The sequence below is a fragment of the Vipera berus genome (genome assembly GCF_964194415.1).
Source record: "Vipera berus genome assembly, chromosome: 1".
In the NCBI taxonomy this organism is placed as follows: domain Eukaryota; kingdom Metazoa; phylum Chordata; class Lepidosauria; order Squamata; family Viperidae; genus Vipera; species Vipera berus.
In genome coordinates, this window is record NC_138202.1 from 195307518 (window position 1) to 195327498 (window position 19981).

General features: G+C 38.7%; 2 protein-coding genes across 3 annotated transcripts in view; both read left to right on the forward strand.

Moving 5' to 3' along the window:
• The window catches only part of LOC308670983 (cysteine-rich venom protein), a gene marked incomplete at its 5' end in the record, with an annotated part of 69293 nt that extends 57548 nt beyond the window's left edge, over positions 1 to 11745 (forward strand). The window contains 7 exons of one of the 2 annotated variants that reach the window (XM_081332865.1): positions 582 to 643; positions 1727 to 1840; positions 4431 to 4518; positions 5830 to 5978; positions 7387 to 7481; positions 10689 to 10777; positions 11387 to 11745. In XM_081332865.1, coding sequence (XP_081188991.1) covers positions 584 to 643; positions 1727 to 1840; positions 4431 to 4518; positions 5830 to 5978; positions 7387 to 7481; positions 10689 to 10777; positions 11387 to 11511 — 720 coding nt within the window. In that variant the 3' untranslated portion in view covers positions 11512 to 11745. The remainder of the gene's footprint in view (positions 1 to 581; positions 644 to 1726; positions 1841 to 4430; positions 4519 to 5829; positions 5979 to 7386; positions 7482 to 10688; positions 10778 to 11386) is intronic. The other variant, XM_081332866.1, reaches the window with a different exon arrangement.
• LOC308660125 (serotriflin) overlaps positions 1 to 11969 on the forward strand; it is a gene marked incomplete at its 5' end in the record, with an annotated part of 67239 nt that extends 55270 nt beyond the window's left edge. The window contains one exon of the mRNA XM_081314342.1: positions 11745 to 11969. The remainder of the gene's footprint in view (positions 1 to 11744) is intronic.
• Positions 11970 to 19981: the final 8012 nt, after the last annotated feature.

A 19981-nucleotide genomic window follows, 5' to 3' on the forward strand; every position in this document is an offset into this window, starting at 1 on the left:
CACACCACTTCCTAGCACATCTGAGATGCTGAGAAGTCAACTAAGTATCATGTTAATCCAATCAGTTTCCACACTTTCAAGATGAAGGCTGCCAGGACAAATTCTTGTAATCAGGAACAAATTCATTATTGCCAAATGTGTTAGCTGTGTAGCTTTTGCATCTGCTGATATAGTTGATTATATTTGATATAAGGCAAAAGATTGAGAAGCAACATATTCTAAATGAGCTGTTACCAACCTGGGATCCTTCAGACATCTTGAACTTTAGATACAATAATCTCTGATCAGTGTGATTTTTTTTATTGGCTTTTATGGAAATGGCTGGTGTGAAAGTTATCTTTTACTGCAGCAAATCAATAAGGGAAAACTTAAAGAACTATTGTGGGTTTATAGATGATTTACATATCCGTGGAATGAACCATGGATATGTAGGATGCCTATTGGAGTACAAGAGAATAAAAGAGAAAACACATAGAGTAAGTTTTGTGCCTAGGAGATATCTGAATTATTTACAGAAAGTTGACACAAATCCCATTAAGGAGATAAAACATTGACATGTCTCAATGTTCTTTTGTTTTTAGAAATGATTGCCTTCATTGTCTTGCCAATTCTTGCTGCAGTGCTGCAACAGTCTTCTGGAAATGTAAGTTTAATGATTTTGTATCACGTGTAGCAGATATAATATATACAGTACATAACTTTCTCCTCTTACAATTAATCATTCATTAAACTGCCTAATATGTGTTGGATTGTTCCACATGTGTCATTGGCGGTAGAAATAACCTTGAGGAGCAAGAGGACGAGATGTAGCTGAGACAACAGTCAGTTAAATCTGAATCCAGCGCAAAAATGTAATTTGAGAAAGCTTCTCAGACAAAACCACTCTTAGTTCTCAATAAGATGAAGGCTGGGAAAAGTGCATTCAGACTTTCAAGACTCTTGCTGTAACACTGTAACCTTGTAATCAAATGGAATTAGCATTCATTACTATGGTTTCTTGGTCTGGTCAGTGAAGCTTGGTCAGTCTAACTGTTTATTTTAATTCATAAATATATTCCAGGGCTGAACACACAAAGCAAAACACAATCATGCTGAACAGGGCAGTCAAATATAATTAAAACTGACAGATCTAATGAAAAGAATAATTTTAATTCCTGGGGTCTACAACAGAACTCAAGTCCCAATCTTCTGGAATAGCCTCCCCACAACTGAGATTTGAGGGATCTCTACCCTTTTAAGCCTTTCGGAGGGCAGTGAAGACCTGGCTCTGCCCCCCTCCCCAAGTGTTGGGCTAGGATGGGGCTTCAATGAGGCCGCTTGGTCTGACACTTGGTGGGTAGGGTTGCTCTCCTTTTATTCCTGTTGTGAGCCACTTAGGATCATTATATAGACATCCATATACCGGTAAGTTCTTTATATAAATACAGTACGTAAATACCATTGCAGTATTCCCTTGAAGAATAGATTAATTTATTTTAACCTGGTTCTGTGATCATCTGTTTCCTATGTTATGGCTAGTCTCATTTCAAACACTAAGACAAATGGGGCCCCTGTTTCATAGCTGGGGATCAGGAGAAAGTTGCAGGGAGTAGAATGGGGATAGAAGGAGATAAAGCAAAGTCATTCACCAGGACTGGTGCTGAATCCTGAGACCACTAGTTGCCTGTTCTGTTTAAAGTCATACAATTGTTAATTGTTTTTATTATATTTTGCTTCCTATCTTAAGGTTGATTTTGATTCTGAGTCACCCAGGAAACCAGAAATACAAAATGAGATTATTGACTTGCACAATTCTTTAAGGAGATCTGTGAATCCAACTGCTAGCAACATGCTAAAAATGGTAAACTAAATGTAACTGTATTTGTCAGAGAGTGTGGAAGTTTCATTTTTTTTACTAGTATAAATATTATGTGATTTACCAAATAGGATAAGAGAACATATTATTTATTGACTAAGTGATTCTGCTTTTTGGCCCATATGGATTTAGGTGCATCAGTTATAATATCACTCAGAGAAATATACAATGAAAAAAAGATCATGAAAACATATAATGAAAGTAGGAAATGGAGAGGGAATTAAGAGGGTCTTCAGCAATAACAAATATCTCCCCAGAGCTGTATGTTTATATCTTTTCCAATATTGGCTATTGTATCTTTAATTGTCATAATCACAGCAAAGGCTAGACTTGCATAGTTGAACATTTCACATAAATTGCAGTCTCAAGGTCCTTTAGTTTGATATAAATCCTATGGAAATCAATAGCACTTGTGCTCTAGTAATTGTACATTGTTACATAGCATAGTACAATACCTATGAGACATCTTTTATGTGAAAATCAGTTAAAATACTGCCAGTTACATCAATTGCCATCAAACATAAAATAATAGGGTTGGAAGGGATCTTGGTGGTCTCTGGTCCAGGGTAGGGAACCTTGGCTCATTTATGACTCATGGACTTCAACTCCCAGAATTCCTGAGCCAGCCATGCTGAGGGGAAAGGGAGAGGTTTCCAAGCTGAGCCATGCTGGCTCAGGAATTCTGGGAGTTGAAGTCCACGAGTCATAAAAGAGCCAAGGTTGCGTACCCCTGTCCTATACCATTCCAGGAAAAATGGCTCTCGAGTCTGTTCTTGAAAAGGACAATACCAGTTTTCTGTACTGTTTTGTACAATCTGATTTTTTTTATTTTATGAAAAAACTTGATTAGCTTTCTTCAGAAGTAAAACCAGTTTTACAAAGAATTTTACCCATTAAAATAACAATGCATATTGACAAAGCAAATGGCCCAGGTAGATCTTTGATTCACATGGCAGTATCACAGGAAACAGAATAAAAAGCCCAAATCTAATGATTTATGCACACCACCAGAGTTTTGTGAGATGGACAGCTATATATATATTAAATATAAATATAAATAAGAAAGCTACAATAATAAGTCATTGACTATGCTAAAGCCTTTGATTGTGTGGATCATAACAAACTGTGGCAAGTTCTTAAAGAGATGGGCGTACCAGACCATCTTATTTGTCTCTTGAGAAACCTATATGTGGGCCAAGAAGCAACAGTGAGAACTGGACACGGAACCACTGATTGGTTCAAAATTGGGCAAGGAGTCCGGCAAGGCTGTATACTGTCGCCCTGCCTATTTAACTTATATGCAGAGCACATCATGAGAAAGGCAGGGCTAGATGAATCAAAAGTTGGAATTAAGATTGCCAGAAGAAATATCAACAACCAAAGATATGCAGATGACACCACTCTAATGGCAGAAAGTGAAGAAGAACTAAAGAGCCTCTTGTTGCGGGTGAAGAAGGAGAGTGCAAAAGTTGGGTTGAAACTTAACATTAAGAAAACCAAGATCATGGCATCCGGCCCTCTCAATTCCTGGCAAATAGATGGGGAAGAAATGGAGGTAGTGACAGATTTTATTTTCCTGGGCTCCAAGATCACTGCAGATGGGGACTGTAGCCAAGAAATTAAAAGATGCTTGCTCCTGGGGAGGAAAGCCATGGCAAATCTAGACAGCACACTAAAAAGCAGAGATATCATCCTGTCAACAAAAATGCGTATAGTCAAGGCTATGGTCTTCCCAGTTGCAATGTATGGCAGTGAAAGTTGGACCATAAGAAAGGCTGAGCGCCAAAGAATTGAGGCCTTTGAACTATGGTGCTGGAGAAGACTCCTGCGAGTCCCTTGGACTGCGAGGCGATCCAACTGGTCAGTCCTAGAGGAGATCAACCCTGACTGCTCTTTAGAAGGACAGATCCTGAAGCTAGAACTCAAATACTTTGGCCACCTAATGAGAAGGAAGGACTCACTGGAGAAGAACCTAATGCTGGGAAAGATTGAGGGCAATAGAAGAAGGGGACGACAGAGAATGAGGTGGCTGGATGGAGTCACTGAAGCAGTAGGCGTGAGCTTAAATGGACTCCAGAAGATGATAGAGGACAGGAAGGCCTGGAGGAACATTGTCCATAGGGTCGCGACTTTGCAGCTAACAACAACAACAATAATAAGGGTTGAAAGGTTCCAACCATAATTATCATTTCTTAACCTTATTTTTTCTTGGATTGGAAAATACCATTTCTTTTTTTGACTTCTGCACACAGGAGCATTCAACATACACTCATTAGAGAACTCCATCTTAATCAGAATTTTAACACTGCTGGTCAGAAGAAACATTCATGGCATTCATCAGGGTGCAACATGGGTTGCTTGCACTTGGTGTCAAAAAGGGTAGGGAGGAAGCCATACAATCCCGCTCCAACTATTCAAAGGATGTTTTAGTGAATATTGCTGTAACTTCTGAGTTCTTAACTACAAGAGTTGAAGGAAGCCAAAAGGTAGTAAAAAATGTTCAAATATTTTCTGCAATTTTAAATTATGCCTCTTTCATTGATTGATTGTTGCTGTTGACTTCTATTCTATTCAGGAATGGTATCCTGAAGCTGCTGCTAATGCAGAACGTTGGGCGTTCAGATGTATTTTAAGTCACAGTCCACGCGATTCAAGAGTTATTGGTAAGTCAATCTAAAAGCATAGTATAGCTATAGCTGGTTAAAGGATTAATAGTATATTTCACATTAAATAGCACTTGCAATCAATCTTATTCATCAATATTAGCAGCAAGAGTAATACCTATGAATCACTCTATAGTTACCACTCCCATGTAGATAAATAGAATAGAATAGAATAGAATAGAATAGAATAGAATAGAATAGAATAGAATAGAATAGAATAGAATAGAGTAGAGTAGAGTAGAGTAGAGTAGAGTAGAGTAGAGTAGAGTAGAGTAGAGTAGAGTAGAGTAGAGTAGAGTAGGGTAGGGTAGGGTAGGGTAGGGTAGGGTAGGGTAGGGTAGGGTAGGGTGGGGTGGGGTGGGGTGGGATGGGATGGGATGGGATGGGATGGAATAGAGCTGGAAGGGACCTTGGAGGTCTTCTAGTCCAACCCCCTGCTCAAGCAGGAGAACCTACAGCATCTCAGACAAGTGACTGTCCAGTCTCTTCTTAAAAATCTCCCACAATTTCTGTTCCACTGATTAATTGTCCTCACTGTTAGGAAGTTTCTCCTTAATTCCAAGTTGCTTCTCTCTTTGATCAGTTCCCAACCATTGTTTCTTGTCTTGTCCTCTGGTGCTTTGGTGAATAACATGATCCCCTCTTCTTTGTGGCAGCCTCTCAAATTCTGGAATAGTACTATCATGTCACCCCTATTTCTTCTTTTTCTTTCTTTTTTCTTTTCTAATTGGGAGGTAGAAGAATTGAGAAGGTAATAATTTTCTTAATTTTCCTTCCTCCTCCCCGCCCCCGGTGAGTTTGCAGGAGAAACAGTATTTGAACAGTGATTTTTTCATTTTTAAATACTATATATTACTACATTTATAGCCCACTTTCCCCCCATGATGGTAAAGATATTATCCTCACCACAGCTGTTCGTGATGGTAGATGCTGAGCCCAAAGATGTTCAGAGATTTACATGTTCAAGTGGAGAATTAAACCTTAATCTCCCTAATCCCAATACTACACTATGTGTTAACATATAGATGTCCCCATAAATTAGGGCATTTGGACTTTAATTTCCTTCCAAATAAACTATATTATTCGATGTTCATCAGAAAACAAATGATTATCAACTTGCACAATTAAAGGTTCTGGGTGCAAAATGTTCATTTCCTTGCAAATAGTTTAGCAAGATGAATGCATCAGTGGTTCTGGAGAGATAAGAAATGCTCAGTTATCTCCTTTTTGCTGTCCTTTCACTTCTTTCAAAATATGTATTCACCTGTGTTTTCTTGCTGTTGCTTTTTTTAAAACCCTCCCGACTTTTAGGAGGAATAAAATGTGGTGAAAATATATATATGTCAACTTCTCCTATGAAATGGACTGCAATTATTCATGAATGGCATGGTGAAGAGAAAGATTTTGTCTATGGCCAGGGAGCAAGCCCAGCAAATGCTGTTGTTGGCCATTACACTCAGGTAGTACTTTTTCATATCTTTGCCATTTCTATGTTCACAAGTATAAACCCACAAAAATGAATAAGATAAAAAAGGTAGACTCCCTTGAATCATGTTCAAGTCCTTGGCTGATCCTGAATCACTGAGCTAAGCCAGGCCTGGCTGCTGCATAGGAAAGCCATGGTTTGAAGGTAGACTGGAAAATTGAGAAAACAGCCCACAAAAAGATAATAGCAAAATATGTGTGGTTTTGTATTGATGCTAGTAGGATTCACCCCACTGAGTCAAAAGTTATAGCCATCAAAATGGCTCCTAAGCCAAAATCAAAAGCAGAGCTGCAAGCATTTTTGGGCCTCCTGAATTTTTATCACACATTTCTACCTCATAAGGCTGCAATAGCTGAGCCCCTCCACAGGCTACTTGATAAAAAAAGCCCCTTGGAAGTGGACTAACTTACATGAAAAAAGTTTCCAGGATCTAAAGGCCCTTCTTTCAGAAAAGTCCACTGTAACTCATTACACTGAGTCTAAACCTGTATGTCTTGCATGTGATGCATCTCCCTATGGGGTGGGGGCAGTTTTAAGCCACATAGAGAAGAATGGGAAACAAGTTCCTATTGCATTCTATTCTAGAACCTTATATGCTGCTGAGCGTAATTATGAACAAATTGATAAAGATTGATTCCTGCTCATCAGAGCCCACGACATAATACACCCCACAAAAAGATAATAGCAAAATATATGTGGTGCTGTGGCCATGAAAACCAAGCAAACTGTGTCCTTACAATCACGAAGTAATTCCATAAACATGAGCACAGGGGCATCTGGGCTAAGAGCCAAAGTCCCAATGCATGTTAAGGAAAGGGAAAACTAGACTAGGTTAAAGTGTTGTACTGTTTTGTGTTTTAAGTTCTGATATAGTGTAAATGAAGGATTGCAAACATACAAAATGTGTTGTTTGTTATTCACTTGTAATACCTCAGATCTCGGCTTTCATGCAGCTAGGAAGGAAGAACTAACTTTCTGGTAATAGCAAGTTACAAGGCTTGATTTGGATGAGATGGGGCACTTTAGAAAGAGAGGGTCTATAAAATTCAGGATGGAGCTTTTTCATATTTTACATTTTAAATACATACATTTAAAGCACAGGGGATGAAGCCTCATTTGTTCTAATATTTCTTTGCTTCTGAAAACTATAGAAATGAACACACTTTTTAATTCAGAGAAAGAAAATGATTGGAAATGTTCATTGTAAACTCATTGTTACTGTGGTATCCCACTTCACTGTCTAAGAGCTGGCAATTATATATAGTGCATTTTCTTACATCCCTTATGCAATTTTCTCTACATGCCCCTATACAATCTGTATGTTTACTATCAATATTAAGCTACTAGCATGTTAACCTGTGTACATATTTTTGTATCTACAGATAGTTTGGTACAAAAGTTACCGTTCTGGTTGTGCTGCTGCCTATTGTCCTTCATCTGAATACAAATACTTTTATGTTTGTCAGTACTGCCCAGCGTATGTATCAACTATGATTTCTTTATTTGTCACATTTATACCAAGTCTAATTAGAATGATTCTGATTGCTCTGGGGAAAGAAAAAAAAGGTAAAGGTAAAGGTTCCCCCGCACATGCGTGCTAGTCGTTTCTGACTCTAGGGGCCGGTGCTCATCTCCGTTCCAAAGCCGAAGAGCCAGCGTTTGTCCGAGGACATCTCCGTGGTCATGTGGCCGGCATGACTAGACGCCAAAGGCGCATGGAACGCTGTTACCTTCCCACCAGAGTGGTCCCTATTTTTCTACTTGCATTTTTACGTGCTTTCGAACTGCTAGGTGGGCAGAAGCTGGGATGAGTAACAGGCACTCACTCTGTTATGCGGCACTCGGGATTCAACCCGCCAAACTGCCGACCTTCTGATTGACAAGCTCAGCGTCCTAACCCACTGAGCCACCGCATCCCGAGGGAAAGGAAACAATGGGCTTAAATCAAATTTTAATCAAATGTTGTTTACTATCTTACACTCAAAACAAAATATAAAACAGGGTACAATAAAAAGAACAAAAAAATGCGTGTGTAGCAGTAAAATATGGCTACTCCTAGATAGACTTACATGTTAGCTAACTGCAGTATGTTTTGCATGCTAATAATTCAAGTTTAGCCATTGTGTTTGTGCTTTTGGAGAGGGTATTTGTTCAGTATTGAAGATGAAACATATCAAGACACCAAGGATTACCTGAAATAGGGGTTCAAACAAAGAATTTCTAAGAGTTCTAAGCAATGGACCTAAAGCATGTGGACAAATCCTTTTTATGTAGGTGATTTTTCTAAATCTGTCTTTGAAGTTGGCTGATGGTAGAATATGAAATTTAAGCAATGAAAAATCTCACAGATCGTTTACTGACCTTGCCACTTTGAAAGAATATAATTTCCAAATGTATATTTGGAATTTACTATGTTCCATTTGCGCTTCTACAAGAAGAATCCTTTTTGCTAAGAATGAACATGGCCTCATCCTGTCCCAAAGCCAGTGAGGCTCTAGGATAGAATCCAAAATGGCACAGGTTTCCTTCAACAGTCTTCTCTAGTTGCTGTGGGCTGAAATGTTATCTAGTAAAAAAAGTTTGAACTGCTAGTTGTCATGATGGAAAAAAATGATGAAATAGGCAAACATCTTAGGGAGATATTTACGAGAGCGAGATTCGAACAGCTTGATACAATGGTCAGATATGGGAGATTTCATGCTATACCGTACAATGAGCGTCTCTGCAGAGGTAGAGGACCTGGCTCACATCCTATTTGACTGTTGTCTGTATAAGAGGGTGAGAGACAGGTATCTTGTCTATATACCAAACGAATGACCCATTGGGATCCCCATATCAAAATAACTTATCTTATGTCCAGTCAGAACTTGAAAATAACATTTAATGTAGCACAGTATTTAAACAAGATGATCCGGTTAAGATCTGCATATGTGGGACTGATTGGGGTAGATTGCAAGGGCGACTCCGAAATATAATGTTATCATATTTTATCTATATCTTAAATTTGTATTTTATTACTATTTCATCTTAAATTGTATTTTATTTTAATTCCATTTTAAATTGTATTTTATCAAATTCCATTTTGGATTGCTTTTATCAAGTTTTGGTGACGGTTTGTTGCTGGAACTTTGCACTTTGATATGGCCCAAGGGCTAATCAATAAAGCTGTTGTATTGGATGAAATAGGCATTGTGACAGTACAATGCAAATCGCATCCTTTTTTTCTTGTGCCCTGATCAGACACAACATGTTAAGCCACAAAGCTTGTGCTGTAACATCACTGTTCCTTCCTGCAGATGCTTTTATCAAGCAATTAAATAAAAAATACTTAAATTTTCATGAGATTGGCTGACATACACGGTTATATTTTCAATTAATTATATGTATTTTTTCTGCAATGGGTTATGAATTAAATCTTTGGGATTTTTAAACAAAAGCTAGTCCTCATTTAATTACCACAATTTGGACTGGCAACTCAGTCATTAAGCCAAGTGGTCCCAAAGGGGAATCTTGACTGTGTTACTGTGTCAATCTTTTTTTCCTTTACTTTTACAGACCTGCAAAGTTGTAAAAGCAAGGATTGACCGCAATGTTAGTTTTTTGTTACCATCATAGCTGCAAAGGTTTGCTTTCTAAGTCAATCACTGAATGAGGACTAATATATAATTCTGCAGACAATTTCCCCTCTGTGTTGGTGATGATGTGGTAGGATGTTATGTTATTGCTTGGATATCTGTTTTTAACATAATACTGTTTCTTTAACTTGTGAAGCTGAACAGAGTCATTTTGGAATTGAGAAGCCAAGAAACTCTTTCAATACATCCATCCATCCAGAAAAAAAAATAGAAAGCTGTGGAAGGATAGATATTTTCTTTCTCCTTCTAGACCTGGATGTAACCCGAGTATTGAGTGCAGCACCCAGAACACCAAATTACTATTTTTTATATGAGTAAAGGGACAAATTATTTACCACATGGACATGTACAATATTAGATTTTACTTATTTTAATTTCCTTAATTTTAATTACATTTATTTTTTGTCCTAATCCTGTTCATTGTACTGTATTCATTTTGCTTACTTTTCCATTCATCTTATTCTTTTTAACTTGAGTGGCAATTCCAGGAACGGAACTGGAAATCTTCAACCTACAGTCACATGTTTTGTCACATGGTCCCTCTCCAACTATGGGCAATACATGGGAAAAAACATGGATCAAATAACCTGCAGAGAGACAGCATGGATGGCAGGCATAGAAGGCAGACTTGCATCCTCAAGCGATTGTGGCATATGATTGGCAGGAAAGGGGAAAATCCTTTCTGTGTTGCTTAGAGAGAATTAAGAAAGACAGAGAGATGGGAGAAGGAGAATGTTAGAGGAGGAGAAATGAAAGAGGGGAAGAAGGAAGACATTAGGAGGAAGTCAGAGTTTCCCTCAATTCTTTCTTTAACAAGCCAGGAAAATCCTTTTTTGCTCTCTCACAAACGTTGACAGGGATTACTCCCTTTCGGAGAAGACTTCAGAAGTCAGGTGGGTGCTGTCTGCTCTCTCAAAACTGGAAACTCAATTCAAAGAAACCAAGACAAGGCAACCAAAGTTAATTATCTATTGAAATGGCCTGGGAGTTTCAGCAATCACAAATGGAACAGTAATAATGTTCTGTTCTGTTCCTCTTTTTCATTCCAGAGGAAACATGCAAGGTAAAACTGCTACTCCATATACATCAGGGCCACCTTGTGGGGACTGTCCTTCAGCTTGTGACAACGGACTATGCAGTAAGTTTTTTTTTAAAAGGTCAATTATTAAACCAACATTTTTAAAAGGTCATGTCATGTCAGCAAAGAACAGATTTCATATGAAGAGCTAATCGTCTCTAGGTAGAATAACAGGTTTAATGGAAGATAGCTAGCAATCCAGTAAGACAGGCCTAGGCAAGACATCTGGATCACCACATACATGAAGCATGCTATCGTGAGATAACCAGACATCCAGAGTTGCCTCAATTGTGCTCCTATATGCTCCCACACTAGTGGTTGATGAGCCCAAGCAATTGAATCATGGAAGACGAGGATGATATCAATCCATTTCAGCTTTGGAAAAACTTAAAATCCATACCAGCTTTTTGTTGAATTTTGTTCAGGACTATTGATGAAAGTAATAATTCAGCAGCTGCATATAGGTACTCTAATATATACTCTAAAATAATAATCTAAGTACTATTTTCAATTTTAAAAATCTTCAGCTACAAATCATCCTATTAAAAATACATATATTTGATTCTGAGTTCTAAAACTTTGCATACAATTGTAAAACAGTCCCTAGCAGTTGTACTTTTGGTGATATCTCACTTTTATTCATGTTTCCTCTCTTTTTAAAATTTTCAGCAAATCCTTGCACACATGAAGATAAGTTCACAAACTGCAAAGACTTAGTGAAACAAGGCTGCAACAATAATTACCTGAAGACAAACTGCCCTGCTTCTTGCTCCTGCCACAATGAAATAATATAGTGGATCTCTCATTTCTGCCTGAAAAATCTAAATTCCTACTAAAATCATGGCATTGTTTAGTATCAGCAAATTCTTACTTGACATTTGATTTCATGTACTTTGCATGAACGTCCTAGGAATGCCTAAGGGAAGCATCAGCAGGAGTAGAGGCTAGGGATGAAATCTGCAAGTTCAAAGGGTCACAGGAAACATCACAGGCCTATGTAGCATCAAAAAAAGTGCCACGATGCAAGGTTGGTTAAAAGAAAATACTGAAGGCCTGAAAATAACATCACCAAAATTCTTTGCACTCCAACTATTCCACAAGGATTTCTTAAATGCTTATAGTAAATCTAATCTAGAACTGATCTGATGCCATTCATGCAAAGTATATGCCAGGATTGGTGTTTTTAATGTTTTCATTGGTTATGGTTCATAGTTTGATATGATTTTATATGACTTAATTTTTGATTGGTAGCCACCCAGAATTGATTGAAAGATGGGCAGCTTTATAAATGTAATAAATAATTAAATAAGCAAACAAATAAATACATTCTGCAGAAGAGCAAAATGCCTCATTGATTGGTCAATATATTGTGTATATGTATCTATATATCTGTTTATGTGTCTTTGTAATTTGATATAACAATCATCTATCAAAATATTATAAAAATATAACCTTCATAAAGCAGTCTAATATCCCTGATGACACGCTTAAACCAGACATTTTAAACAAAGTCTTCCTCAGTGCTGTGAATCTTCTGGATAATTTTTAGTAGTTTTCTACTTAAAACAAAAATGATTACATAAAAAAACCCACCTTGTAATGCAGAGCTTAAACATCACAAATTCAATATCATTTGGAAACAAACACCCTGTTGTTAGACTCAGTGGTGGGATTCAGCCAGTTTCATTACATTTCATTTCATTTCATTTTATTAAATTTGTATACCGCCCTTCTCCCGAAGGACTCAGGGCGGTGAACAGGGCATATATAAATAGCAAATACAAAAATTAAAAGAGAATTAAACAAGTGCCCTGATAAAAAACAATAACAATATAAGAAACCCATTAAAAACCCTAACGTCCCCCATCAGGCCAGACCAGCTTGTTCAAATAAATGGGTCTTCAGACCGCGCCGGAAGGAGCGAAGGTCCGGTGCCATCCGGAGCTCAACCGGCAGTTGGTTCCATAGAGCCGGAGCGCCCACAGGCCCTCCCCCTGGGGGCCACCAGTCGACATTCTCTGACCGGAGGCACCCTGAGGAGGCCCTCTCTGTGGGAACGCACAGGGCGGGGGGAAGTTGACGCCGGCAGCAGGTGGTCCCCGAGGTACCCTGGACCCATGCCATGTAAGGACTTAAAGATCATAACCAAGACCTTGAATCTCACCCGGAAGACAACTGGTAACCAATGTAGCTCGTGGAGCAAAGGTGTAACATGGGAGTACCGGGAAACTCCCAAGACAACTCTCGCGGCCGCATTCTGTACCAGTTGGAGCCTCCGAGTGGTCTTCAAGGGAAGCCCCATGTAAAGAGCATTGCAGTAGTCCAGGCGAGAGGTCACGAGCGCATGAGTGACCGTACACAGGGCATCCCGGTCCAGATAGGGCCGCAACTGGCGCACCAGGTGAACCTGGGTGAAAGCCCCCCTAGTCACGGCTACTATATGGTCTTCCAGGGTAAGCTGTGAATCTAGGAGGACTCCCAAGTTGCGAGCCCTATCCACGGGGGGTAAAAACTCACACCCCCCATAGAGAGAGGTGGAATATTTTGAATGTCCCGGGATGCCGGAATGCACAGCCACTCAGTCTTGTCAGGGTTGAGCTGAAGTCTGTTCCTCCCCATCCAGACCTGAACCGCCTCCAGGCAATGGGACATCACATCGAGGGCATCACTGGGGTGGTTTGCAGTCGAAATGAAAAGCTGGGTATCATCGGCATACTGATGATACCCAACTCCAAAACCACGAATGATCTCACCCAGCGGTTTCATGTAGATGTTGAACAGGAGAGGCGAGAGGACCGACCCCTGAGGAACTCCACAAACGAGAGTCCTTGGGGTCGACCTCTGCCCCCCTGCCAACACTGACTGTGAGCGTCCCAGGAGATAGGAGGAGAACCACTGAAGAACTGTGCCTCCCACTCCCAATCCCCTGAGACGCCGCAGCAGGATACCATGGTCGATGGTATCGAAAGCCGCCGAGAGGTCTAATAGGACAAGGACAGAGGAATGTTCTCTGTCCCGGGCCCTCCAGAGATCATTCACCAGAGCGACCAATGCCGTCTCCGTGCTGTACCCGGGCCTGAAACCCGATTGGAACGGGTCTAGATAATCAGCTTCATATATAAAGATATTCTAAATTCTGAAGGGAACTTAAAATCTTTTAAGCTCTGTAATGTCCTTTTTAATAAAAATTATATCAAGATTGTATTCAAGATTGTCCTCACCATGGATTTGTGTCACAGCAATTTCATACTGGGAGTTCTGTTTTCAGTGAAGAAAGAGTTCAACCGTAAACGTTCACACCACTTCGGCAGAACCGGTAGCTAATTTTTTGTTGCCCAGGCCCTAAATGGACTTTCGAAAGTGGCATCCACACAGAGAACTCATTGTTCATATATTTGAATCCCACCACTGGTTAGACTCAACACCTAGTGACAGTGGAGATAAGTCTATATGGTTTGCTTGCCAACATATGGAAATAGCCTTGTATTGCCACCTTTTATGTGTTTTTAATTTCCCAATCTTGTTCAACCTAGCCCTAGAAGTTTTTCATGGCTTCCCATCCAACTACTAACCGAATCTGACTCTGCTTAACCATCTCAGGATGACCCCGTTTACGGTTGAACTCTTTCTTCACTGAAAACAGAACTGCCAGTATGAAATTGCTGTGACACAAATCCATGGTGAGGACAATCTTGAATACAATCTTGATATAATTTTTATTAAAAAGGACATTACAGAGCTTAAAAGATTTTAAGTTCCCTTCAGAATTTAGAATATCTTTATATATCCATATTCTATCAAGACTGACTAGATTTGGATGTTCAAATGCTTCCATTGTTGAGATCCATCCTGGAATTTTCAAATAGATCTTAGATTTTATTTTTTCCCCATGTTAGTCTAGTGGGGCTGGCTGAAAGGTTTTGCAGGAGCCTGCCCAGGGAGAGGGAAGCTCAGACTGTTGCTGCTAGTTTTGGGTGTGGTGGGCATGGATCGGGCGGAAGGGAAAAAAAAGGGAGGAAAGAAAGGGGGTGGGGGTTGCTGTTGTTGGAGAAAGACCAGGTGAAGTTGAAGATGGATTTGCGGTTTTAGCTGATCCCTTTCTGTGAAGGAGAGGGAAGAAGAGATTAAGAGAGAGAGAGAAGGTGGAAATTTACTGCTTCCTTTCGCAGGGGGAATATCCTGAGTGGAAGCAAGAGAGAGAGTGAGGAGAGAGAATATTGCAGGGGTTGATAAATTCAGATTTTAACAATAAAGGAAAGGGGGAAGGGGTTTTGACACCAACGAGACCTGAGACTGCGAGCGACGACAAAAGAGAAGGAGAGGCTGGTCGTTACTGCTTTGGAGACTAGCAGCCATCCGAACTTTGATTATTGTTACTTGTGCAAGTTATAGACATTGTGGGGAGTTGCCTTGGTGGGGCGAGCTGTTACTGCAGAACACTGACTACCTTGTTCATGTTCCTATTGCTGCCTGGAGCCAGGGTTTTCCCCACCCCACTTGTTTCCAAATGGTCACTGTGAAATCATTAACTATTGCTGCTATGACTGCCTGGGGCTGTTAAACACCATCACACATTGACTATTGGGGCTAGGGGCTGGTCATCTTTGTTCCTGAAATAATAGTGCATTTCTAATATAATGGTTTTGGAAGTATTTATGTATTTTATTTTTCCCATACCATAAAAAAGGCATGCCAACCAAGTTGTAGGTCATGTCCCTCCAAGTAAAGCAATCTTTTATTTCTAAGAGTTATCCATTCTTTTACCCATGTTAGTACTGATGCTTGATAATATAAAACCCATTCTGGCAAGCCAAAACCTCCATTTCCCCTAGCTTCTTGTAACATTTTCAATTTAATTCTAGCTTTCTTTCCTTGCCAGATAAATTTTTGAATTGGAGAGTTTAAATCTTCAAAGAATTTTTTTCTCCAGTTTTATAGGTATTGTTTGGAACAAAAATAGTATTTTTGGTAATATATTCATTTTCACCATAGGAATTCTTCCTAACATCGACAGTTGCAGATTTTTCCATTTTTCCAAATCAAGCTTTATTTGATTTAACAATTTAATATAGTTATCTTTGTTTATTGTTGAACATCTTGTTGTCAGATATATTCCCAAGTATTTGATGTTTTTGATTATTTGCAAGGCTATTTTTTCTGATATTTTTGGTTTATCTATAAAATTTTTAACAATCACTTTGATTTTTTCTCTATTTTTCTTTAGTCCTGCTATCTCTCCAAATTGTTCTATCTTTTCCAACAGTTTAGGAATCATCTCTAAAGGTTCTTCTAGAATGAATACCAAATCTTCTGCAAATGCTTGCAATTTATAGGTTTCACCTTTTATTTTCAATTCTTTAATTTCTGGATCTTACCTAATGTTTTTATTTAAAACTTCCAAAGTTAAGATAAATAGTAGTGGGAATAGTGGACATCCTTGTCTTGTGCCTTTTCGTATATCAAAATTCTCTGTATAATCCCCATTTACAATCACTTTTGCTGTTTCTTTCTGATATATTGTCTGAATCATATTTATAATGTTTTGTCCAAAGTCCATTGTTTTTACTTGTTGAATTATAAATTGCCAAGAAACATTATCAAATGCCTTTTGGGCATCTAAAAATATTAATGCCAGTTGTTTCCCTGGATGCAGTTCATTATATTCCAATATGTCCAATATTACTCTCAAATTATTTTTTATTTGTCTCTTTGGCAAAAATCTGCTTTCGTCTGGATGTATAAATTCAATGAAAAATCTTTTCAGTCCCTCAGCTATTATTGAAGTGAAGATTTTGTAGTCCACATTTAATAGTGATATCAGTCTATAGTTTTTTTATCTGTGTCATGTCTGAGTCCTCTTTTGCTTCTGTCCATGTATTTGGGAGTTTTGCCTCCAATAAAAGTTCATTACATACATCTTTCAATGGTAAACTTAATGTATCTTGTAAGCATTTATAAAACTCTGCTGGGATTGCATCTGGTCCTGGTGGTTTTTTTTTTTCATTTTTTTGTCTTTTTATTGCCTCTGTCAGTTCCATCGTTGTTATTTTTTCATTTAACATAGTCTTGAAATTTTCAGGAATTTTTTGGTAAATTATTTTCTTCCATTTATTGAGTCATTTTCTCCCAAAGAATTTCTTCCTTAACATACAGTTTTTCATAGTATTCTTTAATTATCTTTTTATTGCTTCATTTTTAAATTGTAAACAGCCTTTTTCATCTACTAAATTGTTTATCCATTTTTTCTCCTGTTTTTTTAAGTTTATAAGCTAACCATCTTCATAGTTTATTTGCCTTTTCAAAAAAAGTTTTGCTTTGCCCTTTTGATTTGCTATGCCAATTTTTCTGATTCTATTAAATTTAATCTATGTTTTATTATTTCCATTTCTCTTTTCAATATTTTCTTTTGTGGGTTTATTTGTAGTTCTAATTCTAATTTTTTAAATACTTCTCTTAACCATTGTTGTCTCTTTTAGGGGTTTTTTTTGTTATGTATGCTTTGGCTGTATCCCATACATTTTGTAATGTTGTATCTTCTTTTTTATTTTCTACTCCACAACATGCAAAGCACATAGAACTAAGTAGGGGGAGCAAGAAGACTTAGCTTAGCACTAAGTAAGCACTCAAAATGAATACATTTCCCTTTTTGATTTCTTTGTTACCCGCATATAGAGCTGAGTAATAGCAGTGTTTTACAATAACTTGCTTGTGTTCAATAAGATCTTAAAGAATAGCTACCCAATGTTTGCAAATAAATGTTTTTAGTAACTACTCTGTGGGAAGGGAAGAGATCATATATTCTTCCTTTATTTACTCAGATATTTGATGGTACTTAAGTTCTACCTTATTACAATTATTATGCTTGCAGAAAAGAAGGGGGGAATGGACTAGGGCTCTGAAGCCAAAGCTAGGAATCGTACCAAAGCTGCCAAATGTGTCATTTAATGACATTTAATTGGAGAAATAGCCTTCAAGTGAGTAGCTGCAGAACATTTTGTAGTGAGCTTGACACTAGAAAAATTAATTAGAGATAGATAAAACCTATGTTTTGGATATAAAATACTTCTTCCAAATTCACACTAAAGAACAATATTTTTAATAACAGACTATGAAGAAATTCAAGCAAATATATAAGCTCTATTTGTAATGGCATTAGAGAGGGCATTCTGTCTAAAATCTCCTATTTCATGTCTGAATGTTATAGCCTAATTTTAATGTGAAAATTTCAGAACAATTCATGAAAAAAAAATTAAAAATCTTTTTGAAAGCTATTTTTGAAAGAGCGGGAAAGGTAACCTATAGCTGAATTTATTTTTATTCAATGTCCTGCAAAGGAGGGCACTTACAGGCATGAAATGATTTCTAGCACATACTACAGACTCATGAACCCTACATAAGAAGACAAACCAACACCACCTTTATAAAAACTAATTTGACCCTGACTTATTTAAATTCTCTCTCCCTCCCTTCCTCCCTCCCTCCCTCCCTCTCCCAGGATCTAATTTAAGAGGGATACGGCTAATATGTTCATTTATTCTTCACTTTTGTGTCATTGGGAATGCCTGACCTTAACTGTGTTAAGTATTTTCCCCTATGAGGAACAACGTTAATGCCAGAAGACCCAACAAGGAAGCTATCTCAGGTATTTAAGGGTCAGCCAAAAATACACTGCAATGAGTACGATTTCCAAATTTTTTGAGAAAGAACCTTTCCATGCAATAAAAGATAAGAATTGAAACAGAATGAAAACTGAATGAGAAGGAGGGACTTTCTCTCAGGCTCACACCAGGTCCTCCAAAAGTGGCACGCTGCTCTTTGATCCCCACATGAATTGGCAGAGCCAGGTCTTCATACTCGTTAGAAGGCTGGGAGAGTGGGGGCCAACCTCACATCTGGAGGCAAGATGTTCAATGGGAGGGAGGCAATGGCAGAGAATGTTCTCTTCTTGGATCCCACCAGTAGAAATTCTTTAACTGACAGGGTCTGTAACATACCCTTTCCCCCTAACTGGGTGGGACGAGGTGGGACAAGGCACTTCCTTATGTAAACTGATCCTGTGCCATGAAGGATTTTAAAGGTGATAACCATCGCATTGAATTGGACCGGAAAACAAACTGGCACCTAATGCGGTTCACATTTTACTGCAATCTGTTAAATAAATTACAATTGCTGGATTCACTCTTACAAAGTATTAATAGCACGCGAGTAAAACTTAAAAATTACCCATGCAACAAGAGATATTAAAAATAGTAACAAAAATAATTTTTAAAAAGCGAGAAATATATTACACAATCTTAACCCAAAATTTATTCTGAATAATTTATATTTAAACCAAGTTACAAAATGCTCATAAAGATAATTCTTTATCAGAAACACCAATAGGAGCATGCTTGATCCAGCCTGGGAAGAAATTAAAAAGGTGACCCCAGGGAAAAGTATGGGTTGAACTTCTGGACCGGGTGATAAAACATTGCTTGATGCAAGTTCATTGGTCTAACGGGCCATCGTTATCCCACCACAAGGTTTACATGCATAAGATAATAAAACAAAATGGCAGCTGCTGTCCAGCGCAAAACACAAGAGCAAAACACAGGAGCTTAGGATAACATGGCTGCCAGGGAAGTGTCCAGCTGGTGGGGGGAAGGAGGTATGTCCCAGGCACTGTAGCTAATCAGAAGGACGTGCAGCAGGCTATCCCCACGCTAAGGTTTAGGGGTGTTTTTGTTGTTGTTATCATATGGCATTGTTACAGTAGCCAGGAGACCACAATGCTATTACAGAGTAGCAGTTTCGCTTGCCAAGACACCAGCCCTTTTATAGGAAATGTTTGTGTGCTTCCCAAGGTGCATCGCAGGAGGGCAAGTTGGCTTTGCAACACAGGGAAAGATAAGCGACACTTTCTGCAGGTCACCCAAGGGCCCCAATCACAATGACATCACATTTCAAAGTGCCAAACTTCATATGTGCCACGCTCCCACTTTTCCACACATGCTGAAACGCCCCATCCCTCCCGAAGACTGCCGGTACCACGAGGCAGCACCAGCCATGAGCGAAGGGCCACATCCGAGTGTAGGTGAAGGATAGGTAAATCTCTGAGGCTCCTGGTAAAACATGGCAGAAACGTGGGGTGAAGTTGAGAGCCCGGGAATGCCAGCAGCGTCTCCCTCGATGCACACTCCCATCTCTTACCAGTGATTACAATGGATAGCAGGTGCCTGAGAATTATATTTGTTAGGCCTGGGAAATTTTACACATGCACCCTTG